This window comes from Pyxicephalus adspersus, chromosome 12 (assembly GCF_032062135.1).
Source record: "Pyxicephalus adspersus chromosome 12, UCB_Pads_2.0, whole genome shotgun sequence".
NCBI lineage: Eukaryota > Metazoa > Chordata > Amphibia > Anura > Pyxicephalidae > Pyxicephalus > Pyxicephalus adspersus.
Window position 1 is genome coordinate 43,466,327 of NC_092869.1, and position 21,878 is coordinate 43,488,204.

General features: G+C 40.9%; 2 protein-coding genes across 2 annotated transcripts in view; both read right to left on the reverse strand.

Annotated features, from left to right (window-relative positions):
* The window catches only part of LOC140342720 (phospholipase B1, membrane-associated-like), a gene marked incomplete in the record, with an annotated part of 11,958 nt that extends 8,972 nt beyond the window's left edge, over window positions 1–2,986 (reverse strand). Inside the window, 2 exon segments of the mRNA XM_072429068.1 lie at window positions 1,056–1,120; window positions 1,646–2,986. Coding sequence (XP_072285169.1) covers window positions 1,056–1,120; window positions 1,646–1,730 — 150 coding nt within the window.
* A 2,032-nt stretch (window positions 2,987–5,018) lies between these two features.
* SEL1L (SEL1L adaptor subunit of SYVN1 ubiquitin ligase) overlaps window positions 5,019–21,878 on the reverse strand; it is a gene marked incomplete in the record, with an annotated part of 23,892 nt that continues 7,032 nt past the window's right edge. Inside the window, 18 exon segments of the mRNA XM_072429067.1 lie at window positions 5,019–6,291; window positions 6,704–6,832; window positions 7,241–7,413; window positions 8,338–8,412; window positions 9,276–9,441; window positions 9,760–9,908; window positions 10,665–10,752; window positions 12,317–12,379; window positions 12,690–12,767; window positions 13,239–13,307; window positions 13,766–13,822; window positions 14,101–14,255; window positions 15,900–15,981; window positions 16,352–16,411; window positions 16,497–16,550; window positions 17,736–17,898; window positions 18,268–18,373; window positions 19,966–20,133. Of these exon segments, the coding sequence (XP_072285168.1) occupies window positions 6,061–6,291; window positions 6,704–6,832; window positions 7,241–7,413; window positions 8,338–8,412; window positions 9,276–9,441; window positions 9,760–9,908; window positions 10,665–10,752; window positions 12,317–12,379; window positions 12,690–12,767; window positions 13,239–13,307; window positions 13,766–13,822; window positions 14,101–14,255; window positions 15,900–15,981; window positions 16,352–16,411; window positions 16,497–16,550; window positions 17,736–17,898; window positions 18,268–18,373; window positions 19,966–20,133 (2,066 nt within the window).

Genomic DNA, 21,878 nt, shown 5'->3' on the forward strand with positions numbered 1-21,878 from the left:
TTCCTGTGCCTAGGCACTCCTGTTCTGTATCCTCATAGCTGTAGATCTGCAGTGTGAGAATATTTCAGGCTCCGTTTCCTCTGCTAGTGTCACCAAATTTGGAGTGAGATTTGATGTAGTCACCGCTGTGCTGCTTACTGTTCTCCTTGCAAGAGGGAATGCTGTACCTGAGGACCTGCAATGGCAGGATCTTCCTTCATGTTCTTTTTGCACCTCTCTACATAGTCTTATTGTGATTATTACTTCACAGTTTTTACTTTATTAATATTCTAAGATTTTCTGTTTTATTTTTTTGTAATATGTTACTTTTAATTTCTATTTTAACATGAGATGATCCTGCACCAGCACAACCCATCCAATGGTTTAATACATTATCCGGGGTTATTATTTTGTTTAGAATCCTATTTATTATCTAAATTCTTTGGATTATTTTAGCCCTGATGAAGGAGGCATAAAACCCCTGAAATGCGTTGGTCTCTACTGTTGCAAGGACATAATAGTGTAATAAATGAATAAATAATACATTTGGACTCCTTTATGTCAGGATGGTGCTCTTTTTATCTTTTAGCCCCTGGGTTATATCTGAAATGCCCCCCAGGGGCCTCATCATTGGATCATAGAACTGCCCAACCAAGGCCACAGATCTAAAGGTTACCTCCTGAGTTCATGGGATCCATGCAGTGCTTTCCAATCACAGTTTCCATATACCAGGTAGGTACAGTACAACGTAATGTCCTTGGTTTACTGGGATCAGTTTTGGGGAACATAATGAAATTTTTTTTTTTTTTGTATGGAGTGCAGCGTCTTCTCTTTAAATAAAGGGTTTCTGCAAATTTCACTGTGCAGTCCTGGGGGGATGGGGGTCACTGGGATCCGGTCCTTGCTGCCCAGTCTGACCTCAGAATGCCCTATTGTCTTCGGCTGGCAGAGTGCCCACTGGCACGTAGGCCGGGTGCCCATTGAGGGATCACTCTGCCATTCATCTATAATCTTTCCAACCTCACTGACAATAAAAAGGCACAAAGACACAACACACAGTCACCAGATTCCATTACCTGCAGCCCATGTAGAGAGATCTCTTCTTTCATTCCATCCATGTAATTCCCCAACCAATCCAATCCTGCAGAGTACAATAAATCAGTATTAATCTGCAGAATATACAATATGTATCTGTCAGGGGGGAGCAGATCTGTAGAGGGGTCAGTGATGGAATAATCTGCAGAATATACAATATGTATCTGTCAGGGGGGATGGGAGGGTGCAATGTTCTGCAGATCTGTAGAGGGGTCAGTGATGGAATAATCTGCAGAATATACAATATGTATCTGTCAGGGGGGAGATGTGAGGGTGCAATGTTCTGCAGATCTGTAGAGGGGTCAGTGGTGGAATAATCTGCAGAATATACAATATGTATCTGTCAGGGGGGGAGATGGGAGGGTGCAATGCGCTGCAGATCTGTAGAGGGGTCAGTGGTGGAATAATCTGCAGAATATACAATATGTATCTGTCAGGGGGGAGATGGGAGGGTGCAATGTTCTGCAGATCTCTAGAGGAGTCAGTGGTGGAATAATCTGCAGAATATACAATATGTATCTGTCAGGGGGGAGCAATCTTCTGCAGACCCGTTGTATTAGCAGACACTCACCATATACACAGTGCAGGCACAATGCGAGGCCCAGTAGGGTCACCGGTGTCACCATCTTTTTGCCGTCTTTTCTAGTACATCTCATACACTGAATGTCCAGGCGTTGTCACCCCCTGTGGGGTAGCGGGGCAGTAGTATGAATCAGGGTGATGCAGTCTGGTTCTCAGCTGGGCAGAACTAATTGGCATTTCCCTGCTGGGGGGTCATTTAGTGCAGCAGTTTAATTATGCTATCAAAGTCCATCCCCTGAGAGATACTGAGATAATTCTCGCGTGTTTGTGAGAGTTTAGGGGGAAGCTGGATGTTTTTCCTGGCACAGAAGCCGTAATAATTGTTCGATATTAACTGCGCTCACATGATAACAAGATACTAAATACATCATCAGCGATTTCTCCTTAATATTATCAATCGCTTATCATGTTCACCGCTTCACTCCAAACGCTTGCAATACAATGTGCCAGCAATGCCCAAATCTGAACGTGCGACCATGCATGGATACATGACTTACTATTATTATTACTACACAGTATATATATCGCCAACACATAACGCAGCAATGTACAAAGTCCATAGTCCTGTCAGTAGCTGTCCCTCAGAGAAGCTCACAATCTAATGTTCCTACCATTGACATATGTCTTTATTACAGTCTAAGGACAATTTTAGGGTGAAGCCAGTTAACCTAACTGCATGTTTTTGGAATGTGGGAGGAAACCGGACACAAACACGGGGAGAACCTACAAACTCCATGCAGATAGTGTCATGGCTGAGATTCGAACTGGGGACCCAGCGCTACAAAGGCCAGAGTGCTAGCCACTGGGCCACCGTGCTGACATCAACGAATCTGCCTCTGAACACTCAAAGGGTAAACCATTTACCCCATATGGGCTGTGAATAGGGTCATGGAGTGAAAAAATTGCTTGTTTTGTTTTTTCCCATATGGCCGGCACATTGTGTTAAGTTGACTATAACACAGAGGTTGGATTCCTTACTGTTTTAGGATACGGGTTTCTAGACGTGGCTCAGAGCATGGCAAAAAAATTTAAAGATGGAGGCCCAATGCGTGTAGGAAATGGCAGCGGATCCAGTATTAGATTTTGTGTCTTCTGGAAAGAAGTAGAGTTATTGCAGTGCCTGATCAATGACAGCAAACAGTCCAGATCCCAATTGGGCAGAAATCCATCACGTGGGAGTTGTACTCTATGAGCTTTATTTATAAAGCAGTGAATCTGACCTTCCCTGGTGGGAATCAATTACTGGCATTGAAACACATGGGCCTGAAGATTCCCATGAGGAAATGTCTTATTCATGATTTGTAAACATTGTGTGATATTTCCCCCACCTCCTAGATTGTAAGCTCTTCTGGGCAGGGTCTTCTCCTCCTCCTGCGTAACTGTCTGTCATTTGCAACCCCTATTTAAAGTACAGCGCTGCATAATAGGTTGGCGCTATATATAAATCATGTTTAATAATAAGACTATGTGCACATGTCAGAGGATTCTTGCCTGATATGAATGGTTGTGCTCGTTCCAGGAGAAAACCTGATATGTGAATAGTGCTCATCTAATGTCATTCATGGATCCATCAGGAAGAATACATGGATGACTGATGGTGAACGACCTTCATACAACTGAAGGGAGAAGAGCAAACCAGGGTGCCTGAGGACAGCTAAGGAGGACAGATGGGAGTTATGGCTTAACAGAATCAGGTCTATAAGAGTATTGCAAAGCAACACATCCCTCTGTTACCTCCAAACATAAATAATCTAAGACAAATACAATGATATTCTAGATTTATTGCAATGCCAAACCATTGTCACCCAGCCAGCAGAGTTAACATTTACTACATTCTGCTGCCTTTTTTTTTAAAAAATACAAACAAGACGCAAAGTGCAATAATTCATCAGAAAGTACAGTGCTAAAAGTATTGCACTTTGCAGCGCTTTTTTTTTTTTTTAACAAGCCTTACCATGTAGAAGTAGAATTAAGCCACCCTGGTTATACAAAGGATATGAAGAAAGAACCCCTACACCAGGGTGTTAGAAGTCCAAGTTCAATCTGTGGTGCCGTTGCATTCTAGGACTTTAGGATACCCCCTTCATCAGCGTTCAACCAAATTTATATATATATACACACACACACATATATATATATATACACACATATATACACACACATAAAAGATCAGACTTTCAGCACCAGATTCACAGTAGGTTAGAAGCAAATTATTGTTGTTGTTGCAGCCTAATGCACGGTACACAACTCAGCCCCAAAATGCATCGACAAATCTCAATTAGAGACATTGGGCCTGATTTATTAAAGCTCCAAGGATGAAGATGATACACTTTTATCGGCGAAGCTGGGTGATCCAGCAAACCTGGAATAGATTTTTTTCAAAACCATTTGCTTTTTGCTAGCAAAAGTTTTAAAAACTGGACCAAATCCATTTCTGGTTTGCTGGATCACCCAGCTTCACTAAAGAAAGTGTATCCCCTCCAGCCTTGGAGAGCTTTAAAAAAAAAAAAACAAAAAAAACAGACCCACTGCACTCAGGTGTTGTGTTATTTTTTTCCTTTAGTCCATTAAAGTAATGGACTGATGGCAATTCTACCCCTGAAAAAAGGGCACCTGAAATGTATTAGCTGCCCTACAAGACCATATGATGAATAAATAAATTTACCATGGACACTGTTGGTTTGATGCTCTAGTGGTTTCATTTTATGATTCCTATTCAAGGTCGCCCTAGATAAGGGTGCCTATAAGGCTACATACACACGTCAGATGATTGTCAGCGCTTGTCATCTGTCGTTTGGAAAGATCCATGGATGATGAACGATCGTAATGAAAGTGCTGCTCCGTCGTGCTCCCCCCTCCGCTCTCCATAAAGCAGAACAGCGCTGTACGTACAGCTCTCGTTCATACATTGTGCAATCTTTTGTCATGGAAAAGATCCTGAAAGATCCTTTCTAACAATTAATGCACGTGTGTAAGCAGCACAAGAGAAACCTCACCAGATCTATGCATTGCAATGTCCTTTCTATCATGTGGAACCACTGAGAAGTCTCAGCACCTCTTGTGTCCTTTATTTTGTGAATGAGAGGTCAGTGCAGAATTGTACAGATCGCTGGTTATGACTGAACGTGCAAAGCTACAACACACGACGCAGCTATAAAAGCTAAGGTTTTGTGTAACATGATTAATAATGCCCATCAGTCTAAATGAAGGAATAAAAAGGAGAATAACAATTACAGAGAATCTTGTGACCATTTCAGCACCTCCATTGTAAAACCGGGGCCCCTGACTGATATCCGTTTGTGACATAGAAAATCAAAATGACACGGATTCATAGAACGGCGAGACGAGTCTAGACCCAGGGATTTCTTTTTAGATTTTATTACTTAAATAAAACTCACAAGTCAGGGTGATAATTTACAGCTCTCTGCAGAGCCCTGAATTTACACTGTAGAAATACAGCAGCATTATTTCCTCTCCTGATCAAGTGTACCTGTCATGTACACACAGAGGATGCCTTTTAGAAGCTCCTGAAATGACAGGAATTGGGAGATATTATATATACAGCATGGCTGCCTCTGGTTATGTACATAGGACGAGTACACCTAACTAGCATTTTCAAAAAGGGACAATACAAAGCATCTGTCCCTGAGAGCCACGGTCACCCAGAAACATTTGCAGATCTCAGAAGCTGCTGGAACAATCCTTTGTGCAAGAAGTATTCACTTGACTAACAGAAACAGAAAAAAAAAGGGATGCTGAAACATTAACAGTGGTCTGAAGCTGATCAGCATCAACAGATAAAATCAGTAAGAAGTACACCTCATCACACAGACTTGGTGATTGATTGATGGTGAATACCCATAGTATCCCCCCCCATGTCCACAGCACTCCCATCACAAGCTGGTACAGACCAGCAAAATTGTTTTTCCCAGCTGCTGGATACTAATCAGCAATACGCAATGCCAAGTCCTGTTCGTGCCACCTGCCACACAATTTACAGGAAACATCTGGGCAGACGGACTGACAATGGGACGGTTATTTGTGAATTGGCAGTAACCATGTGACTGGACAAAAGGACAGCAAAACTGGAGCAACATTGGTCAGCGCAGCCTTAGAAAAAAGCCTGGGCTTGGCTCTGGAATTTTAGAATAAAATAAAAGTATTTGTAGAGTTCCAGAAGTCTGAGAGTCTGTAATAAATAATGGAAATCACTGCGGACTGTGTTCTGCTGTTTAAAATAGATTTTTTTTCTCTTTGTACAGCAAACAAACAATGACAAAGAGGAGAGCAAAAACTGATCTTCATCTCAGGTGTCACTCAGTGTGGCCAAATGGTTGCATATGTTCAAATCGGATGCCGGGATGAGCCGACTCCTGGAAGCCTTTGGTACAGTTCATGGTAATGTCATTGCGGTGCCTGGTCTTCCTGCGGCTGCTGCTGGGGCTGGTCTTGTTGTGGAGGTGGAGGGTCCTGGGCAGGAGGTCTTGGTGCTGGAGGTCTCGGGACCACCTGCGGTTGTCTTTGCCGGTACGCGATAACTGTCCCCAGGAGCAGAGCGATGATGGTCATGAGATAGAGATCCCATTCAGGCCCCAGTAACTGGTCCATATCCACACGTGACAAGGCTTCTTTCACCTGATAGAGGAAAAGAAGACAGATATAATTTGGGATGGGATGGGTATCAGAAGCAGGAAATGCAAAGGAAGGACATAATCTGGCCCGTTCAATAATGAGGGGATGGGTATCAGAAGCAGAAAAATGCAAAGGAAGAAGATATTCTGGCCCATTAAATAAATTTGGCCATGGTGTAAATCCAGTGAAGAACCAAAGAATGTTCTCTTAAAAGTCAAAGCTCTCCTCCATTCAAATAGACCCACACTGGAGCCATAACACTGCTTTATAAACAAGCTCTCTCCAGTGGCTTTAGTGGTTGAGATCTCTATATAAATCCTATTAACAATTTTATTTCAGTTACTGAAGCTGAAGGGTAGTACTTATATTGCAAGTGAGATACATTTCCCAAAACAACTTAAACTTTGTGACTTACATTCAGTTCCTGCAGGTATTGCAGAGCGTATAGTATGCCAAGTTTACAGAGCGCCAGGAAGACTGGGACCTGTGCATCTGGGCTAGCCTCAGCCGCCATGTCATAGAACCTCTTGGCCAGATGAATGTCCTAAAACAAGATTACCAAGAGGGAAATAAAGTTAAAGCTTAACCTGAAGATATAACAGACACAAATGTTGCAGCTATAATTATTATTACATCAATATGTTGTTTTTTAAACTTCCAAGCAATGTAAGCAGTGATAAAAAGCAAATACAGTAATAATGAATCCAGAACATTTTAGTTTCTATTTATTGCAATCACTCATTTCTGCTCCAGTATTGAGCTCATCATGAACAGTACTTATATACACATCTGCTCCTCCTTCTGTGTCACTGTCTGTATCTGTCTGTCATTTGAACCCCCGATTTATTGTACAGTGTTGCGTAATATGATGGTGCTATATAAATACAATTTAATAATAATAATAATACATTGTCCAATAAACAATATAATTTCTTTAGTGATTGACACTGACCTGTTTGATGCCCAGACCCTTCTCATGCATGTATCCCAGATTGAACATAGCCTGGGCGCTGTGCTGTTGCTCAGATGCCAGGCGGTAATGGATGAACGCTGTCTCGTAGTCCACCTCTGTTCCATAGCCATAATAATGATAGTCACCCAGCTTTAGCCGGGCCAGCGTATATCCTGCAATGCACAAAGATGTAATTCACCTGAGACGGGACTCATATATATTAAAAGTGGCCATACACATTTAGGATCAATTCAGATATAAGTAATAAAATATTGAATGGTGCATTGTTCTGCATCTTGGGATCAACTGAAAAAAATCTAAAAAAAAAAAATCACTAAGTTTAATCTGAATTACGATTAGTTCTCCCAAAACATGCCAATTATCGCTTGATCATCATAGCAGATCAGCTTGGCAGAGGCGACATTGTTAGTTAACTAAACATAGCTTTAAATAAAGTAGAGAAGGATTAGAACCCATTAGATTTTTACTGCCAACTGGGAGGCCGCTAAAGTTACATACACACTTCAGATGATTCTCGTTCCATAATATCCTCAGGGCTGATATGGGACAAGAATCTGGCGTGTGTACAGAGATCGTTGCCCTTCCTGGCGGATCTACAGAGGACGCACGATCGTAATGAAAGTGAAGGGGAGGGAGTGCAGTGGGGTACTGATCTGTCATGCTCCCCCCTCCCCTCTCCATTTCACATAATGGCGCTGTATATACAGTGCTGATTCATTCATCGTTCAGCCTTTTGTTGTTGGAAAGGATTCTAAACGATCCTTTCCAATGACAATTATTGCACGTGTGTACATAAGCCTTAGGCTGTTTCCCTCATACTCTGTCTGGCTGACAAACACTAGGGGAAGGTTAGAACCCACCTATCAGACCCCATGATCTTTTAGCAGACGTTATCTTACTTCTTGTCTGGTGAAATGGTTTTCACTGCAGCAGTGAGAAAGGGAAATCTGTAATGGAGCCCAGAACTATAGTACAATCCAAAAGGCTTTATAACCATCACACACACACATACAGAGATAAAAAAAAAGAACTGTGTTTTGGATGGACAAATATTGTGCAAAATTATTTGAACTTACCTTGGGCAGCTGCTCGGTTCCAATGGAGCAAAGCTCTGGGGAAAGTCTCATTCTCACCAACCAGAGAAGCTTCTTCTGTAGATAATAGAAGAGGGTACAATCACAGGGTACAATCACATCATACAATATCTTTTAGATCTACCAACCACTTTAAAAAAACAAAACAAAAAACTTAAAGCTAAAGTCCAAGCAGATGCACATATCATCAGCAATTAATGCAGGTTATATTTTATCTGACTTACAACAAGCTTCTACAATTTCCTATATAGAATATTTTGGAATGAAAGAAAGAGCAGCACTAGAAACCAATGAGATGTGCATATGTTGACAAGGCTGATAATGATAGGAGATGGGATCAGTATGACAAAGAAAATAGCTGTTCAGTCACTATCTATTCACAGTCTAGGGGTGGCAAGGTGACCAAGCATTATTGGTTAACTGCAAAAGAGAAAAGTCAGGTCATCAGCTTAGTTCTGCTGTCTGAAAAAGTTGTGTAAACCTCAGGACTGGACAGACAGAAATACAAATTCTGTGGGCGATTAAACAGCTAGAATTTCCAGGCCTCTATTACAGTACATTTACTTTATAATGAAACCTGGGCACAAACCTTTATACCTGAATTCATACCATTTATTTAGATATAACAGACTCTATGGCATTCATAACAGAATCGTAAATAAATTCAGTTTAGGATTACAGAGCAAAGGGCTTGTGAATGTGGAGATAAGGGATGAAGGGATTGCACAACTCTCAATTGATTAAATCCTACTACTTATTAACTGTCACCAATCAGACTGAAGCAGCCTCCTACTCCCTTGTAAGCATGTGTTTACATGTAAGGCAGAGAATGGCTGGCAATAATCCCAAATCTTACAGGACTTTGATTTCTTTCTGTGTTACACCCAATGCGTGACATGCAACATTGGACAAATCCTTACTTTGGTCCAGGATAAAAGCCGCGTTGCTCTGCGCCACTTCGTAGCCTTGTTCAGCCAGTAGTAAATACTGCACTACAGCTGTGTTGGCATTTCCGTTCTTGTAGCCGTTATATGCGGTCATCAATCTCTCTGACCAACGGCCACGCTCACATACGTTTTTAAACAGCTGGAAAGGAAAATACAAGTCAGGGAGTACAATGAGGCAGATGCAGCCTTTTATGTATGTACTCCATTTTCAAGAACAAACAAACCCCTCCCATCCCTCTCAAAACACTTATGGAAAATCTCCAGGTTGAACAATTTTCTATATTTTACTTCCTCCATGTTGTCCAGTTAGATGCTTATTGTATACATGGTAAGTAATAGTAATGCTGGACCAATGAAAAAATAAATTGTGGTCGGGAGCTATGGGCCCCTCCCAATATGCAGACTATATACTGTCATATGTGTTACATATTCTGTGAAAAGGTTATTTCTCAGTTACCTCCACAGCGGTTTGGCAGGACCGAAGGACACCGGTTCCTGTGGCATGCATCTGAGCCAGATTGTAAAATGCCAGAATGTGACCCCCCTGGGATGCCAAATTAAAATACTTCAGGGCTTGTTTGTAATCTCTCTTCACTCCAACACCGTCTGCAAGGAGAACACAAAGTATAAGTCAGTCTCACCACTATCCCATTAACAATACAATCCTATCAAATACACCTGCTATCATGCTATCACCTGCACACGGATTCACAGTAAGCTAATGGAAGGATTTTGAAATCCTTCTGACCACCTTAACATAAATAAAACATCTATACTGCTGCCACTTTCAACCATTCCCCACCAGTCCCAAAAGCCATTATATTTTTTTCTATTACTGTAGTCTAGTGACAAACCCTATACCTAAACTGTCACCTTGTAAGCTCTTCATGGCAGGGTCCTCCCCTCCTTCAGTGTCACTTTCTGTAGCTGTCTGTCATATAAATCCGGTTTATTAATAATAATAATAATAATAATATTTATCATATGCCCCTCCCAATATGCAGACTATATACTGTCATATGTGTTACATATTCTGTGAAAAGGTTATTTCTCAGTTACCTCCACAGCGGTTTGGCAGGATCGAAGGACACCGGTTCCTGTGGCATGCATCTGAGCCAGAATAATAATAATAATAATAAAATATGCCAATAGGAGGTCACAAACCATGCCCATTCCCTGCTGGGATCACTGCTGCCATGTGACAGCTGCTTCCTAATACCTTGCCATCTGCCCCCTTAATGTTTGGCCATTCTGATTTGTGCCATCTCTATCTACCCACCGGCTGATCTCAATCCACCCAGCTATATCTCACCACCACACCATACACCCCACTGAAAAAGTAACACGCGGCGTGGCACTCACTGTAATACATGGAGCCGAGTTGAAGCTGCCCATCTACCCAGCCTTGCTCAGCAGCCTTCTGGAAATACTTCAGCGCCAGGTCATAATTCTGTTAATTAAAAAAAAAAAAAAAAAAAAAAATATATATATATATATTTATAATATGTTAGGATAAGATTGAACATATTCAACGAACAGAGATTGATTAGCACAAAGGGGCTGAGACGCTAATAAAAGTAGGAAGCAATGTACTTTGGATGTTATTGACCTCTGCAGAAAGACCATTGTTTCCAAGTAAAGAGTTGTTTCTACCATTTTCTAAGGGCACCTGTAAGGACTTTTTGATCTCGTGAACCTGAAATGTACAGTGTGTATATAGGAGATTCATATTGAATGTTTCTTTGTTCGAATCTTTAACAATGTAATGTTCCGTTTTCTCTACAGATTGTCTCTCCTGATGCTTGTTTTAATTTTGTATCCCCATCTGTTCCTCTCTAATTTTCTCAGTTTTCTTTTAGAATGTATACATTTATAGGCCCCAAGTTGGAGCAGGCTGACAAGTGAGAGTCAATTCGTGTTTATTATCTACACAGAAGGGCAGAAAAACAGATGCCAAAATGCCATTGACATCATTTTCCTACAGGCTGCCACTTTGTACAATGCTGGCGATGTGGCAATTGATCATCATGTTTTATCTGATATGATTCAGGGACTTTTATTCCAGAAATATCTATAATGTGTCAGTTATGGAGAGTATGCTAACCATTCAATAGGTCAAATAAGCTCATAAAGGCCGAATGGAATAAAAGTCCCTCTGAATGTGACATCATGGGATAGAGATGATCTAAGGATTATTATTACACAGTATTGATATAGCGCCGACATATTACGCAGCACTATATAGGTCCATAGTCATGGTACTAGCTGTCCCTCAAAGGGGCTCACAATCTAATAATGTCCCTACCACAGTCATATGGCTTTAACAAGGTCTAAGGTCAAATTTTTGGGGGAAGCCAATTAACCTAACTGCATTTTTTTGGATTGTGGGAGGAAACCAGAGTACCCAGAGTAAACCTATGCAAACATGGGGAGAACCTTCAAACTCCATGTAGACCAGAGGGTGCCCAACAAGTAGATCGCAAAGGCAACTCAAGTAGATCGCCTTTCAAAATAAAAAACTCCTATGCGCTGTAGAGTTTAAGTCCAAATACTGTTCCACCATGACTGATGATCATTTGGAGGTCTGTTCGAGGCTGGCTACCAGCAACTACTGTCTGGACTATGCAAATTCCCTTCACTTTAAGACGTTATCGGAGTAAGGTAATGGCCAAAAATGTACAGAATTGTATTGTGCCATACATGTTCATGCTGTTATGCAAGGCAAACAATATATATTTTAAATATAAAGTATACTGGGTATATATATAAAAAATATAAGTTTAGCATTTTTTATTGTTGGTAGATCATTTTGACTTTGTCATTTTAAATGTAGCTCACAAGCCAAAAATGTGTGGGCACCCCTGATGTAGATAGTGTCCTGGCCGAGATTCGAACCTGGAATTGAATAAATACACCAAAGATTCTGTCACCAGGAACCAGGCAGCTCAACATGTCACAAACCGACCAATTGTTATAAACAGGAACATACACATGTGGCCCAATATAGTACTTACCACAGGAACTCCTCTGCCATACAGATAAGCCATGCCTAGACCGCTCTGTCCGACTGGATTACCCTGTTGGTAGAGAACAAAGTTGTTGTCAGACTGGTTTGGTCACTTGCTGCCACCTACTGTCTGCAGTCTAATATTATGGTGCTATAAATAAATAATATTACCTTGCTATAAATAAACTATAATAACCGTTTCTGAAGTCTAAGCCTAGATCACAAAAGATCTCTTTCTACAAATAATTAACTCTCATGTATATAATATTATAATTGCTGCTTTTAAAATCTATTTCAGTTTATAGATTCATTTTGCTTGATGAATAACAATGGAGCCTAATGAACATTTCAGCTGATGGCACACTGAGACCCGTCTTTACCATGTCCGCTGCTTTTTTGAAGTACTGAAGTGCGGTTTCATTGCTCTGCATCACTGTGTCGCTGCCCTCTGAATACATCTGAAAGAAAGGAAAGACATCACAGCTGACAACATAAACACCTCATAGGCAGTGCTAATCTTCGTCATACGTTTATCTGCAACAAATAAATTCAAACATCTTCCCAGGAATGTTCTATATAAGTCCACAAGAGCCACCAGGTTGTGGTTATTATTATAACCATATAAAGCCTGGGATTAGGGATCAGAGTCATTACAAAGGCCACATGCAGGTTGGAATTTGGGATCATGGTACTTTGTGTAATATGTCTTTCACTTGTGTGAATCTTGGCTCTCAGCTTCTTGATTTTGGGCAAAAATAATGACTACTGATAAATGGGTGGCCCTTTGGTAGAGCCTATGTGACCAATTCTATGACACTGGTCACATGATTGGAAGTCTGAGTCAACCTTTAGTTCTGTTTCACAAAGCCAAAAACTGTATTATGCCACATCAGGGAAACAAAAGAGTCTTAGCTTTGAACCTCTCATACCTTTCCTAGAAATGCCATGGCATGAGAGTTCCCAGCATTGGCAGCTTGATTGAAGTATTCAAACGCTCTCTGTGGAGAATTAATTTTCAGCGTTAGATGACAAACTGTGCAAACTTAACATCAGCTACCGTATAAATACCAGTGCACACAGCACTGGTCAGCATACAACACATACACAGTACCAAATAGAATAGAACATACACTGTGTGCACCTAAGACTAATCATCACACAAGCACACAAAAAGGACAAGGACTGATGATTATACAACACAACACACACTTCACAGCCAGCACTGATCCATCATACATACACCGTACACAGCCAAGCACTAACCAATATTCTACTTACATTCCATGGTCACCAAAAACAGGTGATAATACAACAAACACAGCTCACACCCAGCAATGATTATCATACTACCTACAGAGTGCACATGTAGCAGTAACAACAACACACACACACACACACACACACACAGCTCACCTAGAAGTGAAAAAAAAATTGATCTTTCTCAGAGTTGACATACCTGATGATTCTGCTCTACTCCACGTCCCCCATGCAGGTGAAGCTGCCCCAGACCCACCTAAAAGGGGTAAAGATTGATAATAAGTCACAATTTGTGTGCAATACCAAAAAAAAAGTGTGCAAAGTTATAAAGAACAGAATTAGATGGGGTTGTTCTAATTATAAATCTATGATCGGCAATAAAGCTGCAACCTCATTGATTTCTATTTTTGCAAAAAACAGTGAGTGTTCAGAAGATGGCTGTATAAGTTTTTACTACCCTGATTATAACAGTTCAGCTGAAATACCTGGATTGTGCTATAGCATCTATTACTGTTTTAAATGTGAGTAGCTAACCTGTGCCTGGACATCGCCCTTCTCAGCCAGAAACTGGTAATATTGGATCAAGTCTTCCTCCAGCATCCCACTGGCCATGCCTGGGTTCTCCACCTCATCTGGTAATCGGATCCTCTGTACCACAGTGCCGCCCGTCAATGAGATATCACTAGCAACTGTAGGACAATGGAAAAAAGGAGAGAGAATTGTTAGATGTTTTACTGGAGAGAAAAAAAATTAAACAGAACTAGGAAAGCTTAATGCTAGATGCACAAATTTTAGCTTACTGGGTTTTCCCTGGGATATTGCCTGGCACCATTTTGCTACCATCTGCCTCTGAGCTATTAGCCCCATATTTTTTTTTTTTTTTATTCCTTAACCCATACAAGGACCCATTCACAAGCTACCAGTCCCCAGCTTGCAACCAGCTGCCATGCAACCATATAATAGCAGGGAAACTTGCAATACCCTTCATACTTGCAGGTATTTATATTTTATTTCATTTTTTATCTCCCTTGCTCCTCCTAGAAACCCCCCTAGTCGCCCACCCCTTCCATTGACCACTTTTCCACACCACCATTTTCTTTGGAGAAAGTCCCAACAAGCAGTTCATAAAGCCAGGATTGTTCATTTAGTTGGAGTCAACATCAGAAAGACACTGATTGCACTGCCCCTCAAAGAAGCAGCAGCAGCAGCAGCAGGAGATTTATGAAACCAGGTACAATGGGGCCGATTTATTAAAACTCTCCAAGGCGCTGGTGAGGATACACTTATCAGTGAAACTGGGTGACCCAGCACACCTGGAATGGATTTCTTTAAAGTCATATGGTATTTTTGCTAGCAAATATTTTGAATCCTGGACCAGATCCATTCCAGGTTTGCTGGATCACAGAGCTTCACTGATAAAAGTGTATACTCACCAGAATCGAAGAGCTTTAAATAAATTCATCCCAACACGTTGGTAGGTCTGCAGTAAAGTGCAAAAACGTAACTTTTCTGTCAGCATATAAAATGGAACAAAAGGATCACAGCAGGTTCACAACGAATCCCCACTCAGTTTTATGCTCACACAAGCACTCCCGTCAGGGACTCATTATCCTGCTCCACTTTTTACATGCTGGAATAAATCAACTGCCTGTTAGCTAGCTATCTAGGTCAGTATAAATGATCCCTTTGTAATGTGTGTTGTCCTCATCACACGTAGACTGGTTTGGGTGGAAGTCAAAATAACTTGGCAATTGTTTTTTGGATTGTGACATTACACTGGTAAATTTTACCAAATGAATGGATGAAACCAATAAAAACTTCTATCAGAGAGAGGAGATAAGAAATGAACAAAGGTGTATAAGTGTATGTTTTTAGGTATCCATTATATGTTATATATTTTCTGTATATAAAGACTTGCTTCCGATACTGGCTCCCAGAAATAGATTTCTCTCCCCAGCCTCAATGTGTGTATTGTGCACATACAGGGTCCTAGAGAAGTGACACTTGATTAACCAAAGAGACCCCATGCCTGTTAGCACTCCTATTCTGCTAGCTGCCTGACATTACAGCATTCCAAATGTCTCTGCATTTGAGGCCTGACGTTCGGAGAGAAGCCAGAAGGTGAGGACATGTCACCATGGAAAATGTAAAAATATAAAAGGTGTGGGTGGTTAGAACCACAATGTCTTCAATAGGAGCATGTGCACCCTGTGCCCTGAGCTAGTAGCACCCATAGCTGGGAACACACGCCCAACTAAATTGGCCTCAAAAACAATACAACTGTGCACAAATATAGTACATTCATTTTAGCATTACAATCTACAGTTCCTTACCATGATTTGCCACCAGGCGATAATGTGTGAGGGCAGATTCGCAGCTCTGTAGAACTCCGATTCCAGCCCAGTACCGATAACCCTGAGGAAAGGAGAATACATATCAGAACCTGGGATAACACACAAAATAAACAAACCTGATGTCCAGCATTGACGTTACAATGAATCCATTTGTGTTTTGAGAGTGGTCATATAAGGGCCATTATACCAGTAAATTGGTCTTACGCTACCACAGCTGAGGAATCAATGTGTATGGGTGGAGGAAAAAATACTGATCATTTACTTCTGGCTACAGAAATTTAAACTATTGTCATTGGCTCACCCACAGATTCCCTGGCATTTAAGAAAACTAAGTGATATAACCACAAAAATATGAAAAAAAGTGAATATATTCTGAATGTAAGACTTTCCAAAAAATGTGACTGTGGGTCAGAAAATGAAGATAGGCTTACCAAAACCATGTGTGCGATAAGGTTTCCTCCCAATGCTCCAAATGTGTAATACACCAAAGCCTGGAAAGGACAAAAATTTCAGAGTGATATCTCACATCTATACACAGACTGCACTATGTACAGGAATAACTGAGAAAGGAATTACCTTTGCCTGACTACTGTTCACTCCTAATCCAGAGGCGTACAGAAATCCCAGAGCCTAGAATATAAGAAGACAGTAAGGGGGTGAAAACAAATTCCAGTGATTTACAAATACCACATAGCAAAGTTATCTAAAGCCCTCTAGCAACCACAAACTTGCCACATAAATCAAATGTAGTTTTATCATTCGTGTCATGGCTTAACAGGACCAAATCAGAAACAAAAACAGGGTTCGGCCCCTATGATCCTAATTATCATATATAAGTCATGCCATATCAATAACTCGGGAAAGGTGAGGGGGATGAACAGACTTATAAGTTTTATTAACATTCAGAGGCCTTAAAATGTATGTAAACCCAACTAGAACATTTTCTTATATGCTTCCATCAGCTCTGGTAATGATACAGATGATATTATTTCAATATATCGGTTCAGTAAATGCAAAATAAACTTGTTCATCTTCGTAAAAAATCTAGCACTGTTCTATGCACTCTGTAGTCCTATTAGCCCTGCTTAGTTAATATTTTTAGAAAGAGGAAACTGTTCTGGAGTCTTAAAATACTTTCTGTCCTGGGGTGACAGTTTCTTCTCCGGTATATTGAGTGTTGTCACTTTAGGACAGAAATAGTGTTACTGGCAGAAACACAACAGGAAAATGAAGGAAAAACAGGACTAGGAATAGAAAACGCAAACCACAACATCTAAGCTGCAATAGATGATATTTTTCTTCCTAAGTTTAGATGCTCTTTTAAGTCCGGCCAAAAAATTATTGTGTTTGGTTTAGGAGATTAAATACTCAGAAATATTTTTGTTTAAGCTGTGTGGGAAGAAATTGTAGGTGAGTGTCAGCCCCTGTATAGTGACCCAACTTTTCAGTAACCATCCAAAAACAGCCAGGTGGTTACTGAAAAGTGCCAGGTGGTGCACCCAGCTAAAAGGGGCTGGGGAGACCACTGTACTTTTTAAATTGGAGGTTATTAAAGTATATTATACTATCATTAATTATATTAACACTTAAGAAGGGATTCAGAAAAAAAAAAAAAAAAAAAAAAAACAGCTCTGAGCTGTATTATTAGCAGGTATACTGAGGACTTAAGTTGGCTGAGGGAAGTAGAAGAATGTCTAATGGATGGCTCATTTGAAAAACAGGAAGTTTATAAAGAAGAATTATTAGCAGGAACAAATATTGGATCTCCGGCAGAAGTGCCACATTCTACAGATCCAAATCACAGGGCTGGCTTACCGTCTGTCCTCTGGGGGACCCCTGCTCAGTCAGTTTCTCCAGGAGATCTTTAGCTGCAGGGATATCTTGCTTTAGGGGGTCCCCAAACAGTAAAGCATATGCCACTTTTTCCATAGCTTTTACGTGATTCATATCTGAAGCTTTGATGAAGTACTGGAAGGCTCTGCATGGAAAGGAGGACAGAGGGTTGAATAGGATAAGGAACCACCGAGATATCACATCTTGTAGGGCAGATGTGAAAATATTAGGGCCGAGACACATGCAATCTAACATTGTTTGAAAGATGCCTATTATGAAGAGCAAAGGGCAGATTTATAACGCCTCTGGATGGGGCTAAAGCAATCTACTGGAAGTGGGTAAGCAGTGATGAAGGGAAAAAAAATAACACATCTTTATATAAAGAGGTCCTTGGGACAGGCTAAAACATGTCAGATGATATTTATTAAATATATAAAGTGATGCTTAGTCTAGCAGAGAGGCTGGGAAGATTGTAAGATGAGTATGAGGGTGGCACACAACATATACAACATACTCTTTCTTCTGAGATCTCTTGGTGCTCCCATTCAGAATCTTCATCCCCAGCTGATACAGGTCCTCCGCTTCCTGCATCTGCCGCCTCTGGCTTGCCTGTTCCTCCGCTGTGGACATCATAAACAGAATATATCAATATTGCAGTCCTGGTACAGCCTAAAATACACAGGACAACGCAGACAGGGCTCAACACAATAAATTCTGACCAATGAGGGCAGATATACACTATCCGGCCCAGAGAAGTCTCCCTTTTTTGTTTTATGTTACATTTTATGTGGCCTGTGTATTGCAGTGACGAACAAATAAAATAAAGAACAAAAATAATAAAAACTGACTGTGATAGGAAGGTATCATGAATATTGGGCAGAGATGGAAATGTTGACTAATTTTATACAAAGCAAAGCCCAGTATTTAAATGCTTCACCCTAATGCAGGGTGTATGTGATTTTCTCACTGCTGCCTGGCTCCTCTCACTAGGGGGGGGGTCTCCCAAATTCGTACAGGTAATGGCATGGGGAGATCACAAGAGTAGCTTCAAAGTAAAGGTGGTGAGAACTGAAATAACTGGCCCCTAGCTAATGGTCATTTCCATCTGCCATTAACCCCCCTAGCGTTCTAATTCCATCAAAATTTCTATGCAAAAAGCGTTACATTTTTTTTTTTGCATGGAAATTTATTTTACATTGTAGGCTATAATTCTGAGGCATAACTCACCAAAATATGTCCAATATTTCATAAATTTATTAATAAACTTTAAATAAAAAACAAACAAAAAGAATCTGTAAAAAAAAAAAAATAGTTAAACATGTAAAGCAAGTGTACAGTACCATATATAATATACAGTGGTACCTCGGTATAAGTCTGCTTTGGATTTTTGTTTCTTGCTTGGTATACAACCTTTGTGCTAGAACTTTTTTGGGTCAAAATGAGTCGCTACCTTTACGCTACCCTTATTTACCTCTCTTGAGACAAAGCCATGAAAAATTCTTTGAATTGTACTCAATACAGCTATTTTGTATTGAATCCAATAGAAAAGTATTTTAATTTCCCGCCGTTCTGCCCACCCGCCGGCACCTTGGAAAACCCGGAGATCGTCTTTGCATTGCGCAACTAGAATTGAAGAAGACAGACCTGTCCCTAGGACCTGCGGGCACCAGCAGGACGACAGGGGACGACAACAGAGTCGGTTAAAGCTTAGGTTAAAGCGACCCCGAGTCACGCTAGGGAATACCGCTAGGGAGGTTAAACACCTGACAGCAGTGCAGCAAACAATACTTTGCTATCATGATGTAGAGAAAGACTGTTGGAAAGTGGACACATTGAGCCCGATTCATTAAAGCTCTCAAAGACTGGGGAAGATAAACTATCATGGATGATCCAGCAAACCTAGACTAGATTTCCTCAAACTCATTTTCTATTGGTTCAATCCTGAACTAGTTTCATTCTGAGTTTGAGGAAATCTAGTCTAGGTTTGCTGGATCATCCATGATAGTTTATCTTCCCCAGTCTTTGAGAGCTTTAATGAATCAGGCTCAATGTAACAACAGTAAAAAAAGAAAAGTGACCAGAAATTCTCTGGAAACGGGGAGGCAAAGTAAATGTATTATGTTTATCTCAGTCATAAATTACAGAATATTTCCAGTCGTCAGTGCTGTATATTTCTGAAGAAGTTTACCTCCCTTCACCCTCTAACACTCACTTTCACAGAAGCCCCACTTTAAGTCTTTTTTGTAATCGTAGGTGGCGGCGCACCACAGCCTGCCGTCCTCGCGTCCGTCTGACGTACACTCGTCATATTCCTTCTCCATGAAGAGGAATGGGAAGTGACATGGCTCTCCTTCTGCTGTCCCTCCGATAGCTTTGGTGACTGCAAAAATAACACAGAAAATGGTAAATATTAAACAATCCTATTGCATCTTACAGGAATCTGCTGAATATTTTCTGCAATGACAAGTCAAAATTGACAATTTCCCCTTTTATCGACATGGTTACATACATTTACTATTCTGATGATTGAGATGTTTATACAGTTGGTTCCCCTTGTGTGACAAACACGCCTGATTGATTTTGCAGAGAATACATTCCCTTTCGGTGAAAAACATGCCAGAGATGCCTTCAACTGGAAGGATCAGCAACAATTGGATAGGAAAGATTCCCTTTTACCAGATATACCTGCAGGTTGGTGCATAACACAGCTCTCTATATAGGCAAATGAAAACAAGGTCGGACATCTACATTTCTCCTAAGCATGGATATAAAGTATCATATCAATGCAAGTTTTAGAAGTTATGATCTCCAGACCTACACCTGCCAAATAAATCAAATATATAAACACATCCCCAGCACTTGTTATATCATTGGGAATTTGTCCTGTATACCAGGATTCTGCAATCCATAGAAAAATATTTGGGATTTATTGCCTTGCTTATATATTGAAGTAAAAGCTAATCCACCTTGCACTGTGAAACCTTTCAGCAAATTCCCTGAGCAGGCCTTTCGTCAATATCTACAAAGCAGAAGGTGGCAGCACGGTCTTTGCATTGCATATAACTAAACCGGGCAGAACGGTTTACTTCTTGTTAAACTTTGCACATTCTCCGCATAGATTATTGTGTACAGAGATGACTTCACATCCTCCAATAAATCCAATACGTGTTTCTTTCTATAACCCGTATAAACAAATTAGCTCAGAGAAACAGGTTTCAGTTCACTTTCTGGCCCCAGGCTCCTGGATCATTCACCTGAAACATAGTCGTGGGCCAATAAAAGTGCAAAGAAACGCTGACACCTCCTCACCTGTTGGGTTTGGGGAGGCCACGTACGGCCAGGCAGGACAGATGGCAGTTTCACATGAACAGACGCCTGGCTGATGAAACTCTTGACGTGATTGTTCTGCCTGTGTGGTACATATGTCTCCTGGACTGATCGCCTCTTAGAATACGTACACACGTCAGATGATTCTGGTCAGACAATCGCCTTAGGGCTGATAGCGAGAATCTGGCGTGTGTACAGTGCTTGTTGTCTGAAAGTAACGACTGTAATGAAAGTGAAGGGGAGAGAGCGCAGCGGGGTGCCGCTCCATCGTTCTCCCCCCTCCCCTCTCCATAGAACTGTGCTGTATGTACAGAGCTCGTTCGTGCATCAAGCAGTCGTTTGCCGTTGCAAAGGAATGTGAAGGATCCTTTCCAACGACAATTATTGCACATGTGTATGTAGCCAAACTCAAGGACTATAGCAGGTGGAATATCGGTGTTAAACCCAGAAATCTTTTTAAGGTGAGAAGAAATTGTGGGCAGGTGGCAGTTCCTGTATTGTGACCCAACTCTTCAGTACCTACCCTAAAACAGCTGGGTGGTTACTGATAAGTGCCAGGTGATGCACCCAGCTAAAAGGGTCTAGGGAGAACACTGGATATGGAAAATCACCTACAGAGCACGGAGACCCCAACATCCCCATACCTTGACAAACGCTCCAACTATGTCCAAGGGGTTTTATCTGGGATGTGTTAATTTCCCTAGAGGATGAACTTGATGGACTGTCTTTTCTCTTGTTTTTTTTTTAACCTAACGTTGTCACCCCAATACAGGATGCAGCACAGGTCACCAATAGTTA